The 13,147-nt window shown below is 46.0% G+C and overlaps 1 protein-coding gene across 2 annotated transcripts in view; it reads right to left on the bottom strand.

Moving 5' to 3' along the window:
* Positions 1-12,739, bottom strand: part of THOP1 (thimet oligopeptidase 1) — a 29,884-nt gene extending 17,145 nt beyond the window's left edge. The window contains exons 1-5 of one of the 2 annotated variants that reach the window (XM_060232518.1): positions 12,659-12,739; positions 8,121-8,324; positions 4,350-4,498; positions 3,286-3,393; positions 1,974-2,076 (exon numbers count right to left, since the gene is read on the bottom strand). In XM_060232518.1, the coding sequence (XP_060088501.1) occupies positions 1,974-2,076; positions 3,286-3,393; positions 4,350-4,498; positions 8,121-8,316 (556 nt within the window). In that variant the 5' untranslated portion in view covers positions 8,317-8,324; positions 12,659-12,739. Of the gene's footprint in view, positions 1-1,973; positions 2,077-3,285; positions 3,394-4,349; positions 4,499-8,120; positions 8,325-11,053; positions 11,138-12,658 lie in introns of those variants that run through there. The other variant, XM_060232517.1, reaches the window with a different exon arrangement.
* Between the last annotated feature and the right edge of the window lie 408 nt (positions 12,740-13,147).

Genomic DNA, 13,147 nt, shown 5'->3' with positions numbered 1-13,147 from the left:
CAAGTATGCGGCCCGAGCCTCTCCTGGCAGCAAGATGGGAGCTGTGTAATTGCCACAGTACGTATGAAAATATGAAGATGCCTTATATTGAATCAGACCTTCGGTCCATCAAAGTCAGTATTGTCACTCAGACTGGCAGCGGCTCTCCAGGATCTCAAGTTGAGGTTTTTCACGCCTATTTGCCCTGGACCCTTTTTAGTTGGAGATGCCGAAGATTGAACCTGGGACCTTCTGCTTACCAAGCAGATGCTCTACCACTGAGCCACCGTTCCTCCCAGATAAAAGAGAACTGGCTTTTTCTGAGTCAGGATACTGCCGCGCCAAATCTCTTCTGTGATCTCACCCACAGATTCTGTTTAATCTGAGCAAGCATTTTAACACATGAACATACGAAGCTGTCTTATGTACTGAACTCAGATCCTTGGTCCATCAAAGTCAGGATCATCTAATCTGACTGGCATCAGCTCTCTGGGGTCTCAGATGGCGGTCTTTCACATCACCTGCTACCTGATCCTTTTAGATGGAGATGCCAGGGACAGAACCTAAGAACTCCTGCATGCCAAGTAGTTGCTCTTCCATTGAGCTGCCAGTTCCTCCCCAGACACCACCACCCCCATTTCTGTTTGTGCAAATTGTTTCCAGCAGTAGCAGCTATAGTCTGGATCCTGTGAGCGCTTTTGCCTGAGTCCATTAGGGGAGGGCAAGATATAAATTTGATTAAATAAATAAAATCCTGCACAGTGCAAGCAGAGTTGCACTGCTGAAACAGTAACTTCCCCATTTCTCCCTCCTGGGGTGGATTTCTTCCCTCCCACCGAAACTGTTCCCTCAGGGCTCAGCAAAACATCATCAGGATAAAGGACGGGGACTGCAGAAAGAGAGAGGAAATGAGTTAAAATTGCCTCTATCCTCAGTCACAAGCAGAAGAGTCTATGGTCAGTGGAATGGGTATTTAGGAACCAAGTAATTGGACTTTTGCATAGAGCCCTGTGGTGCAGAGTGTTAAAGCTGCAGTACTGCAGTCCTAAGCTCTGCTCACGACCTGAGTTCGATCCCCGTGGAAGCTGGGTTTTCAGGTAGCCGGCTCAAGGTTGACTCAGCCTTCCATCCTTCTGAGATAGGTAAAATGAGTACCCAGCTTGCTAGGGGGAAAGTGTAGATGACTGGGGAAGGCAATGGCAAACCACCCCATAAAAAGTCTGCTGTGAAAACATTGTGAAAGCAACGTCACCCCAGAGTCGGAAATGACTGGTGCTTGCACAGGGGACCTTTCCTTTCTTTTCCAATTGCACTTTAGAAATTTAGAAAGAGTCCCATGGTGCAGAGTGGTAAGCTGCAGTACTGCAGTCCAAGCTCTGCTCATGACCTGAGTTCGATCCTGGGAGAAGCTGGGTTCAGGTCGCTGGCTCAAGGTTGACTCAGCCTTCTATCCTTCCGAGGTTAGTAAAATGAGCACCCACCTTGCTGAGGAAGGCAATGGCAAACCACCACGAAGAAAAAGTCTGCCATGAAAATGTCATGATTTGATGTCACTCCAGAGTCAGAAACAACTGGTGCTTGCACAGGGGACTACCTTTACTTCTACCGACTTGCGCATTGCAGGTCTGGTTCTGTCCATGTGATTTTTTTAAAACTGGTTTTTATATTGTGCAAAGAGCTTTGGAAGGTCCAGACAGGATCTTGTGGGCTTTGTAAAAATAAACAGATTGATGACTGTATTTTGGGGGGTTTTCACAAGGATTACAGTTAATGAATCAACAAAACGTGCTTGGAATGTATTATGATTACTGAGAGTACTGACAGTAAACACATCCCAAAGCTTCAGACTGTGGTGTCTTTCACTAGGCCCTGCTCAAGCAACTGGGTGTTTTTATTTCCCCTCTGCATGAGCAAAAATTTCAGGAAAACTGATCTAGAAGTAGGCCATTGAAAGATGCCAGGTCCACCAACTTTTCCTTCCTTCCCGCCTTTACCTAATTCTTCCTTCGTGAATGGCAAGAAGGTTGTGTCTTCGTTGAGGTTTTTGTTGAAGTCAATGCAGAGCACGCTCAGCTTCTTCTTAATGGCCTTGATTTTCTTTTTTTTTCAAAATAGAGAGAAAGAGAGGGAAATAAATTGAGCTGAAGGAAGCAAAATTGTTCCAGGCCGTCCGCTGAGCCAGCACCCTCCTTTCACCTCAGGCTCAGTCTGATCACAAAGCCATACCAGCTCCATTGTGTAGTTCTTTGACCTGCTGACACAATACTGCATTGCCTTTTATTCTCCACTACGAACCTGGAACAGTCCTCCTGGGGTACAGAGAGGAGGCTAGGAGGGCTTTTAAACATGTTATCTTGCCTTTCCATTTTACCTCTTTTCTCCTCAAGCTTGGCACAAATACCAAAGCTCCCTCACAACCCTCATCTCCTGGTCTTGATCACAGACTCGTTGCCATTTTTGTGGTCTTGCTCTGCTGTGAACTTTGCCAGTCCTCCTGGGTTATAGCAATGGCTCTAGAAGCAGAGTCGCCAACATCCAGATGGCATCTGGGGACAGGGTTGCCAATCTTGAGGTAGGGTCTAGAGATCTCTTGGATTTACAACTGATCCCCAGATGGCAGATATCAGTTCTCCTGATCGTGGCTATCACATGCTCTGTTCACATCCACATTAGATTTCTGTGAAGCGCTTTACATGGGGCTGCCTTTGAAAATGGAACTGTCATCCGGTCCAAAATGGAGCAACCGGGTAGTGGTCAGGGGTTGGATACAGTGATCATAGCATCCCTGTGCTGAAAGATCTACACTGGCTGCCTTTTTCTTTCCAGGAGCAATTTAGGGCCAAATTACACATTACTTTTTGTAATACATAGCAGCTAACAGGTACGGCATTTTAAAGGTCCACAGGGGACTTTCGTCTTGGGGCCACAATGTGGGGGGAGAGGCAGCAATCTTTTTCCCTGTGCAGTTTTCACAATCTGAAATGGCCCCCAGGGACAGGGTGGAAATCCTTGCTCTCTGTAAAAGACCTTGTTCCTCTGCTTCTATTGTGGGAAACGGTGCTGTACTGAGCAGACCCTTAGTCTGATTTCTTTCATGCAGTGGACAGACCTACTTTCTTATAAAGTAGGCAAATGAATGGAAAGTAGGTCTATCCACTGCACTCAGCCCAATATGTAAATGAATCCTCCGTGTACAAGGACAGTCTACCCTTGAATAACACGAGCTGGGAAAGGCTGTTGCCTCATGTGAGCCTCAGTTTCCTCCACTAGAGTTCTCACGTCGACCCAAATGAAGGCAGCTCTCACCTCCTGAGTTTCCTCCGAAAGATGAAGCCCACTCCTTCTGCCCAGCTTGATCAGCCGCTCCAGGTACCTCTTTGCTTCTTGCCTCATGGAGGTGCTTTCCACCTTTTCCTGTATGGGGCGAGAAAAAGTCCACATAGTAGTCCAAGGCTGAAGCAAAACCTAGCTTCATTCTCATGCCCCTCCAGGATTTTAAATGAGAAGATTCTCATCTGCTGCCCTTTTCAGGTATCTATTTGATTTTCATCTACCTTTTCCTCTGAAGAACTCAGGCTGGAGTATATTTCTTCTCAATTTTTATCTACAGAACAGACCTGTGAAGTGGGTTGGACTGAAAGAGAGTGAGTAGTCGAAGGTCAATCAATGAGCTTCATGAAGATTTAAACCCAGGACTCCCAATCTGAGTGGGTGTATTCTCTAGCAACCAGCCTCCTGAGAGTGGGCCTTCCCAAATATCAAGGATCCTGAGCATAGGCTTTTCCAGGCCATCCCTAGCAACCAGCCTCCTTAGGCTTTTCCTACTAGCCAGGCTGCTGAGCATAGACCTTCCCTAGCAACCAGCCTCCTGAACGTGGGCCTTCCCTAGCAACCAGCCTCCTGAGCATAAGCCCTCCCCAGTATCCAGGCTCTTGAGCATGGGCCTTTCCTAGCAACTAGCCTCCTGAGCACAAGTCCTCACTAGTATCCAGGCTCCTGAGCATCGGCCTTCCCTAGCAATGAGCCGCCTGAATGCGGGCCTTCCCTACTATCCAGTCTCCTAAGTGTAGGTCTTCCCTAGCAACCAGCCTCCTGAGCATAGGCCTTCCCTAGTATCCAGGCTCCCAAGTGTGGGCCTTCCCAAGTATCCAGGATCCTGAGCATAGGCTTTCCTATCTAGGCTCCTGATTGCAGGCCTTCCCTAACAACCAGCCTCCCGAACGTGGGCTTTCCCTAGTACCAGGCTCCTGAGCATGGGCCTTCCCTAGCAACCAGCCTCCTGTCTATCTGCCACTGCAGAGCTCAGAGACTTACATATCCCCAATGGGCTGCTCAGGCTTCCCAGAGAGTCCCTTCCCCCTTTGACCAACCTGGAGCCAGATAATCCTTTGATAGACATCTTGTCTCATGCTCATCTCCACGTCAAATTCCGACAGCTTCTTGTCAGCCTCGGTACTTGCTGTGCGGATGTCTTTGTATGGAGAGACATGCTGAGGGAAGTCCAACATGTTCCTCTGAACTGGAAGAAGAAACAGTGTAATGTTATAATCATGCACCACCACTCCTCTGCCTGGGGAAATAGCATCATCCCTTGAGCTGATGATGTTTAGTCATTTGCAGTAGTGGGCATTGTTGCCATACCCAAGGAAACAGCAAGGCTTCTGATAAAATTCCACATAATATTCTTGTTGACAAGTTGCTAAAATATGGTTTGCATCCTGTTAGGTGGATGGGATCTGTAACTGGTTGACAGATTGCACCCAAAGACTGCTTGTTAATGGTTCATCCTCTTGGAGAGGAGTGACAAGTGGAGTGCCTCAAGAATCTGTCCTGGAACCTTTTTTCTTCAACATCTTTATAAATTATTTGGATGAAGGAATAGAGGGAATGCTTATTAAATTTGCAGATGATACTAAATAGGGAGGGGGTAACAAATACTGTAGAAGACGGAGTCAAGATATAGGATGATCCTGAAAGGCTGGAAAACGGCTAAAACAAAGTGAATTTTAATAGGGATAAATATAATGTTCTGCCTTAGGAAAAATCAAATGCATTATTATAGGATGAGGGAGACTTGTCTTGGCAAAAAGGATCTAGGGGTTCTTAGTGGACCATACATTGAACATGAGTCAGCAATGTGATGCAGTAGCTAAAAAGGCAAATGTGATTTTGGGCTCTATCAACAGAAGTATATTGTCCAGATCACACAAAGTGATGGTAACACTTTATTCTGTTTTGGTTAGACCTCACCTAGAGTATTGTGTTCCGTTTGGGCACCATGATTTAAGAATGATGTAGACAAGCTGGAACATGTCCAGAGGATGGTGAGGGGTCTGGAGACCAAGTCATATGAGAAAAAGCTGAAGGAGCTGGGTATGTTTAGCCTGGAGAAGAGACAACTGAGAGGTGATATGATCGCCATCTTTGAGTACTTGAAGGACTGTCATATAAAGGATGGTGTGGAGTTATTTTCTATGGCCCCAGAAGGTCGGACAAGAACCAACGGGTTGAAATTAAATCAAAAGAGTTTTTGGCTAAACATTAGGAAGAACTTCCTGAGAGTTAGAGCGGTTCCTCAGTGGAACAGGCTTCCTCAGGAGATGGTGGGCTCTCCTCCTTTGGGCGTTTTTAAATGGAGGTTAGATGGCCATTTGACAGCAATGCTAATTCTGTGAATTAGGTAGCTCATGAGAGAGAGGGCAGGAAGAGTTGTATCAGCGCTTAGTGCTTGTGTTTCTTACATGCCCAGGGAAATGCTGATTGCCACTTTGGGGTCAGTCAGCCATTTTTCTCCAGGCCAGTTTGGCCAGAGATCCTGGAGGGGGGGGGGGAGTGTTTGCAATCTTTTGGGCATGGAGCAGGGATCACTGGGGGAGATATTTGTGAATTTCCTGCATTATGCAGGGGGTTGGACTAGATGACCATGGAGATCCCTTCCAACTCTATGATTCTATGAATCGGGCATTACTTTGCCTGTGATGGCATCCTGCCTGGGCTGCTTTTTATGCTCCCCCCACTACTCAAGTTTTTATGACATGGTTCAGGTTAGGATTTAGGAGGCCACTCCCCATCTCACGGCTTTGATTTTTACTGCAATTTTATGATTTATGACTTATTCTGATGCCCGCTTCCATCTTAATGAAGGAGTAGGAAACAAATTATTTTGATAAAATATCCCCCTCAATGTTCAACATTTCTCCACTAAGGCTGGTGGGATAGGCTTTGTGTTTCTCGATAATTTAAGGCTATAACCCTGCACATGCTTGGCTGAGGAAATGCAGGAGTTTTAAGCCAAATTTACCCTTACTCAGTAGTCCTTTACAATGGTGCTGTAAGACCTTTGTACTTGAGAGAGCTCACACTGGAATCTTTTCCCCTAGTTACTGGGGGACCTTCTGAGACAGAACAAGTTGTAGGACAGAGGTGGCCAAACTGTGGCCTGAGAGCCACTTGTGGTTTTTTTCACACAAATTGTGTGGCTCTCAAAGCCCCCATGTCCAATCAGCCAGCTAGGAGAAGGCATTTGTCTCTTTAAATCACGTCTCCAAGCCAAGTCAGTCAGCGGCTTGGATAATGCATTTAAAGTTAAAGTTGCTTTCTTTATACCTCTCCCCCATCTATTTGCCTTCCTTTCCTTTCGGCTCTCAAACATCTTGTATTCATATCTTATGGTTCTCAAACATCTGACATTTATTCTATGTGGCTCTTAAGCAAGTTTGACCATCCCTGGTGTAGGAGATAATCAAGATGTTTATTAGGACAACCAGACACTTCCCTGTGTGAGTATTCAGTTCAGTATCAGCATAATCAATGTCTACTGCTTATCCTAACGTATTCTCATTTTCTTAACCCTTTTCACAGATCAATCTCTTTTCCAAGAATTGCTCTTACTGATGAAGCCTATAGATTTCTAAATTTTGTTAGCTAGATCAAAGATAGAACTCTATGGACCTTTTGCAGAAGAATCCAAATTTAGTCCATCAACAATCTGACATCCTGGATCTATCTCTCCCTAAATGTAGGGCCTTTTTATACCCTTCTTGCAGCACCCCCCCTAAGGCTTCCATTTGCAGACTGGTCAATTGGCCAGTGGTCTGACAGGACATCATATGTACTTCTGAACTTGTTCTTTAGAACTGACAAAAGTACATTTAAGACTTGTCTAGCATCCTGCATATAGCCTGAAACTTTATTTCAGACATATGGAATTCATATTACTTGCACAAATGTCTCATGTTCCCAAAGGAAGCACCTCTTAGCACTATAGCACAGCAAAACTGATTCAGCTTTATTGAAAATATAATTTAAAATATAATTTTCCTGTATATATTCTACTTGGATCACTTATTTTTATAGTTTGGTTTATTCCCCTAAACTCCCTGTGGTTTATTCCTTGTGATTTCTGTCCCCACAATTTGGATCTTAGGTGGAACTTATTTGGGTGGAAAGGTAACACTGAAATGATTTAAATCAATGAAATCATACCTGTGATGCTAGGCCCTCTTAAAAAACATAAAAAGCAAAATCCACTGATGCTTTAAAGACTAGCAACAATTATTTCAATGTGAGCTTTCATGGGTTACACAGCCCACTTCATCAGATAAGATATATGACAGGAAATCTCACTGGGAAATCTTATGGGGTAAGTTTTTCGGGGCAGGGAGTTGTACTCTCTTGACTGCCTTGCAATGTCTGGACTCAAAAACTCCTCACAGAGGATTTACAGCTGAAGAAACCTGTGTAAGGCTAGGCTAATTCTGTGTAAATTTAAATTCCCTCATAAATTTCTTTAACCAGGCCCAGATAAGAGTCACAGAAAAATTGTACTATGCCCCCCGCCCATTCCCCAATCTGTAGCTTCAACATTTCTGGGAATACTTCCTTAGGAACCACACGGACATTGGAAAAGATGCTGGCCCAGATGTGCCAGTTCTGAACCACTTAGCAGTTAAAGAATCATGCTCAAAAAGCTAAGAGAAAGTAGCACAGGCCCCAGAGAGAAACACGGGAAATGAGGCCGTGTGAGTCTGCCACCAGCTGTAGCCTCCCAACAGTCTTCAGAGAGCACCTTTTCCGCAGCCAATCCCGCACTTCAAACAAGGCGTATGCAGGTTCACCAAGTCCGGTTTTTCTCCCTGTACCTGTATATTCCACCTCCACATTCGCCAAAGCTTTCAGGGTGTTCTCAAACGAGACTTCGGCTTGCTGCAGGGCACCCACCACATCGTACACTTGCTTGGTCTTCTCAATGAGCTCCGTCGTCGCCCTGTCGATCTGCTCGGCTGTCAGGTCCCACCGGAGGCGGTTGACCGCGGTACGGTGAGACTGACCGTCCATGACGCTACCTGAAAAAAGAAAGAGAAATCGTATGGCCATGCAGCAAGACAGCAGAAGCACCAAGAACTGAGAGACACACAAACATTTGCTTCCTGGATGTAATCATTTTGTGCATACAAATTATCTACCTCCATGTGAGGAGCCAAAGCATGATGTAATGCAAATATTTATATGCTGCTTTGCTGCACAACGGGACCCAAAGTGGCTTCCAACATTATTCTCCGCTCCTCCATTTTACCCTCCCAACAATAACACTGTGAGATACATTAGACTGAGAAAGAATGACTGGCCCAGGGTCACCCAGTGAGCTGCTGTGGTGGGGGAGTTCCAAACCTGGGTCTCCCCAATTCCAGACTGATACTCTAACCAGCTATGTGATGGGTTTGCAGGCAGAAGGCCCCTAGCTCGATCTCAAATAAAAAGGCTTTCAGATAATAGAGCTGGAAAAGGCCTTTCTTTGCTGGAGACCTTGGAAAAGCATCTGCCAATCACAGGAGAGCAAATGGGGCTAGGTGGGCTGAAGGACTGACTCAGCAGCTTCCTATGTTCACGAGAAAACAAACAAACAAAAAACCCCAATTTGTTTTGTAGCCAGAGGGGCCATGGCTCAGTGGCAGAGCAGGCGTTTTTGCATACAAAATGTTCAGTCCAGTTACAAGCATCTCAAGTCTTAGGAGAACCTCCGGCAGAAACCCAAGAGAGCCAATCGATGCTGGGACAGATAAACCCAGGGGTTTCTCTTAGTATTGCAACCTTTGAAAATGCCATTTTTAATTAAAAACAGTGACTTATCATTTTAGACAGTCAATCTGGCCAATTTTTTTTTAAAAAAGAATTCTATCAGCAGGTTTTCTCTTGATGTTGCTCTGGGGCCAAATTCTACGTGACATCTGAACTCATTCAGCACAACCTCCACTTATTTCTCAGCAAACTGTCTCACAGTCATTAAATTCAGTTCTGTGGAACACAAGCAGAACTGGCTATACCTGCTATTTCGCATCAAGACTGGCAGCCCTGTGGGTGCTAATGACAGCCGGTGCTGTGAAGTAATTAGAGTGTTAGGCTAGAATCTGGGAGGCACGAGTTCAGACTCCTCCTTCGCCACTGAAGCTTGTTGAGTGACCATAGGACAGTCACATACTCTCAATCTGACCTAACTCACAGGGTTGCTGTTAGGATAAAGTGGAGTAGATGTCAGCCACTTTGGGTTCCCACTGGAGAGAAAGCAGGGTATAATCAAATATATAAACAAACACTGGTATCAGTATTGGTATTAGAATACCAGAGATGCAGGATGCATTGTTCCCTCTAAGCTGAGTTAGTGTGAGCTAACTCACAGTTCTTAAGCTTCCACCTCACACATTTTTGTCTCAGCTCAGGGAAAGTGGACCCAGAGCGAACTCATTTATGCAGTAGCTCACAACTTTAATTATAGTAGCTCACAAAGTAAAATTTTTGCTCACAAGACTCCACAGCTTAGAGGGAACATTGGATGGAATGCACACACATAAAGAGAGAAGCTTGGAAAGTCAAACATCAGATTGGGGGTGCCTTTGTAAGTAGGAACCCAAGGGGATTTGGGGTACCTGAATCTGGTGTTGGTGGGAAATGCTGTAAAGTTGCAGCCAACTGATGGCAACCCTGTAGGGTTCTCAAGGCAAGAGATGATCAGAGGTGGTTTGCCATTGCCTGCCTCTGCGTAGCGACCCTGGACTTCCTTGGTGGTCTCCCATCCAAAGCTGACCCTGCTTAATTTTTGAGATCAGACAAAAACAGCCTAGCCTGGGCCATCCATGTCAGGGCACCAGAACCTACAACTTGTACATGAAATCAGGACTGACACCAGTTTCTGCACAGCTTGCTCTCCCTACTTGCTGCCTCATAATTTCTTTCCTACAACACCATCCTTCTTGCTTTCAGGGGGATCTGGAACACCGGCACTCCAAAATTAAAAGGAGGGGAGGAGGAAGGCGGCACTTACTTGAATAGGGCAGCTGTTCTTGATGTGAAATTAAAGAGGTTAGCCACTTTGGCAGGTCCTGAGGACTAGCCACATGGTTTTCTAGAAACAACTGGAGGTCAGGGTTGATTACATCACCTAATACATTTAATTTAAAGCTGTGGCACATAGCACTGCCAGGGGTCTCTGAAGCTTCACAATATGTTGCTGGGGGTCACAGGCCAAAACTAGCCCCATCCAATTCCATTCCTTTCCCCTCCCCAGCCTCATTTCTCTCCCCCCAACATCTCTGCTGTCTTGACTCAGATCTCCTCCCTCTACAATTGCCTGTTGGATGTGCCTCTTCTTGGGTTACCAATTGGCCACAACTGACGTGCCCCCCCCATAGCATTCAGCTGAGATCTGCTCTGCCAGAATGCCTTTTAAAAGTGCAGCTAATTGGGAGGGGGAATCCAGTGGTGCAAAAGCTAGCTGCCCTTTCCAGCTCTCTAGCCTTGTGGTTTTCACTTTACTTTCAATAAACAGGGCTTTAAAAGCAGGCAAAAATTCAACAGGTGAGATCCCCCCTTACGTGAGAACAGGGAAATCTAATTTTACTGAATTTTTGCCTATTCAAGGCAGGCAGGAGCAAGGTCAGGAGAAAAAAAAAGATATTTTGGCAAACGCATCTACGAATCCCACCTTTCAACAGACCCTCCCCTCAGCCTCCCCTCCCCCATCAGCCTCCCCTCTTAAAAGTGTCCCCCCCTCCCCTCGTTTCCCACCCCTGCAGATTACCTGTGGGGGGAGCCATCCTCTGCTCTCCTTTACTGCTGCTGCTGCTGTTGCTGCTACTGGCCACTCACATGGAGCTTGCAGGAGCAAAGGATTGTGGGATGAAGGGGAGGACCCAAAGGGAAGCAGCCCTGCCCTTCAGGGGATGGAACAGGCTTGCTTATCGTGCAGGAGGTAGTAGGTTCAGTGTATCTAAAGCAACGCAGTAGTGGAGCTGCCTGCTACAAGAACAAGGGGCCTTATCCTGGTTCTCTGGTCTGCCTTGTTCAAATCCAATTTTTTTTTAAAGTCTGACAAGAACAACTTGACAGCTGCTGCCAGTCAGACGGCACAGCGCAGTGCCAGGTGTGATACTGATCTGACTCCAGAACTTCAGGAGCATGGCACACTGCCAGGCTCAACCTGTGGCAGCGTCTCCAGCTAAAAGGATCTCCGCTAGCCACTACTGGGGAAAACCTTTCTGGAGACCCTGGACGGCTGCTACTAATTACAGCAGCGAGGTAGTTCTGATTTTAAACCACTGCTCAATAGCTTTGCCTGCAGAAGGTGCCAGGTTCAAACACCTCCCCCCCCCCCATTCAAAGGCTCTCAGGTAAAACAGGAAAACATCTGTCTCAGCCACAGTGCATCTGGGGACCACACTCTGATTTTATATAAAGCCATTAGTGTCTTGTCCTTCTAGGCAGAGGGAAATTTAATTGCAATGCATAAATAAAGCACTCTTAAAGAGAGCAACTAAAAAATGGACCCTTGCAAGCACTGGTTCAGAGGCTCTCTGAAACTAAACCGACAGCCCACAAAAGCAGGCAAAAATTCAACAGGTGACTTCCTGAGGCAGGGAGTTCCATTGACGACTTATGCAAAGGAAGTCCATCCTAATGCACCAGATGTTATGCGTCAGGGAGGGAGGCCGTGAAAAGGAATATTGAAAAGTTTATACTGTATGTTTCACTTTGCTTTGTCTTCTATCTTTCTGCAGTACAGTATGGCATGCCTTAAACAGGTTTTTTTCGCATTGTTTGTTTTGCGTCTATAATCCTAATCCTACTGCATTGTTTATTGGATGTTTTATGCTGTCTGACAAATTTATGTAATATGCCTAGAGTCAAAGGGGGCTATATATTGTTAATAATAATTTTAAAAGGCACAGCCCATTCACGCACACCACATTATGTTTTGATCTCCGCAGCTCTTTAGTAAGAAAGACACCTCCTGCTGCTAGCTCTCAAGTACCTGGCAAAAAAGGTACACTGCCACTTTACATGGAAACTTCTTTCTGCCATCTTGGATACCAGACTCCATGTGTTTGTCTGGTTTCTAAAGCCATCTAAGCCAGTAGCTATCACCACGTCTTATGGCAATGAGTGCTGTAAATTACATGTTACCTGAAGTTTTCTTTGGTCTATCCTAAATGTATTACCCACTCATTGCAGCGGCTAAAGTTTGCGTTCTAGTAACCTGTGAGAGTTTTCCACCGCATACATAATTTTACAAATCTATTTCATGCCCCCCACCCCCGAGTCATCCGTTTGTGATCTGAAAAGTATAGTAGTTAGGTTAGGACTGAAACTCACTGAGTCAATTGCTCTCTTTCTCAGTGTAACCTACATCGCAAGAACGTTGTGAGGTTAAAAACGGACGAGGAGAACCAGGGGTGTCTCCTGGAGGAAAGGCCTTGTAATAAATACGCACACCCAGGGCCGTAGCCAGCGGGGGGGGCACAGGGGCGGTTCCCCCTATATAATCAGTAGCACCCCCACCCAATCTCCCCCAAAGATTAGGGAAGATTGGGTGGGGGTGCTGCAGATTCTATAGGGGAAACCGCTCCTGTGCCCCCCCTCCCCGCCGGTTACTGCCCTGCGCACTCCACTCATGCTCAGAGACTGTCTCTTCTTCCTAGTGTTGCATTATAAACTCACACTGGAGATACCTGAGCTCCTGCCTCTTGCTCTCGCGCCACAAATGGGGGAAAATAGACGCTGCATTAAAGAACCGGAAGTTCCTTCGCAGACATATGATGCCTCCCTTTGGCTCAATCACCATGTGAGTGGGTGTGAAAGGTGTTTTCGTAAGCATCCTTCTCCCCCACAATGCGTC

This window comes from Heteronotia binoei, chromosome 2 (assembly GCF_032191835.1).
Source record: "Heteronotia binoei isolate CCM8104 ecotype False Entrance Well chromosome 2, APGP_CSIRO_Hbin_v1, whole genome shotgun sequence".
NCBI lineage: Eukaryota > Metazoa > Chordata > Lepidosauria > Squamata > Gekkonidae > Heteronotia > Heteronotia binoei.
The sequence above is the reverse complement of the archived record's forward strand: the minus strand, read 5'-3'. Positions and strand labels throughout refer to the sequence as shown.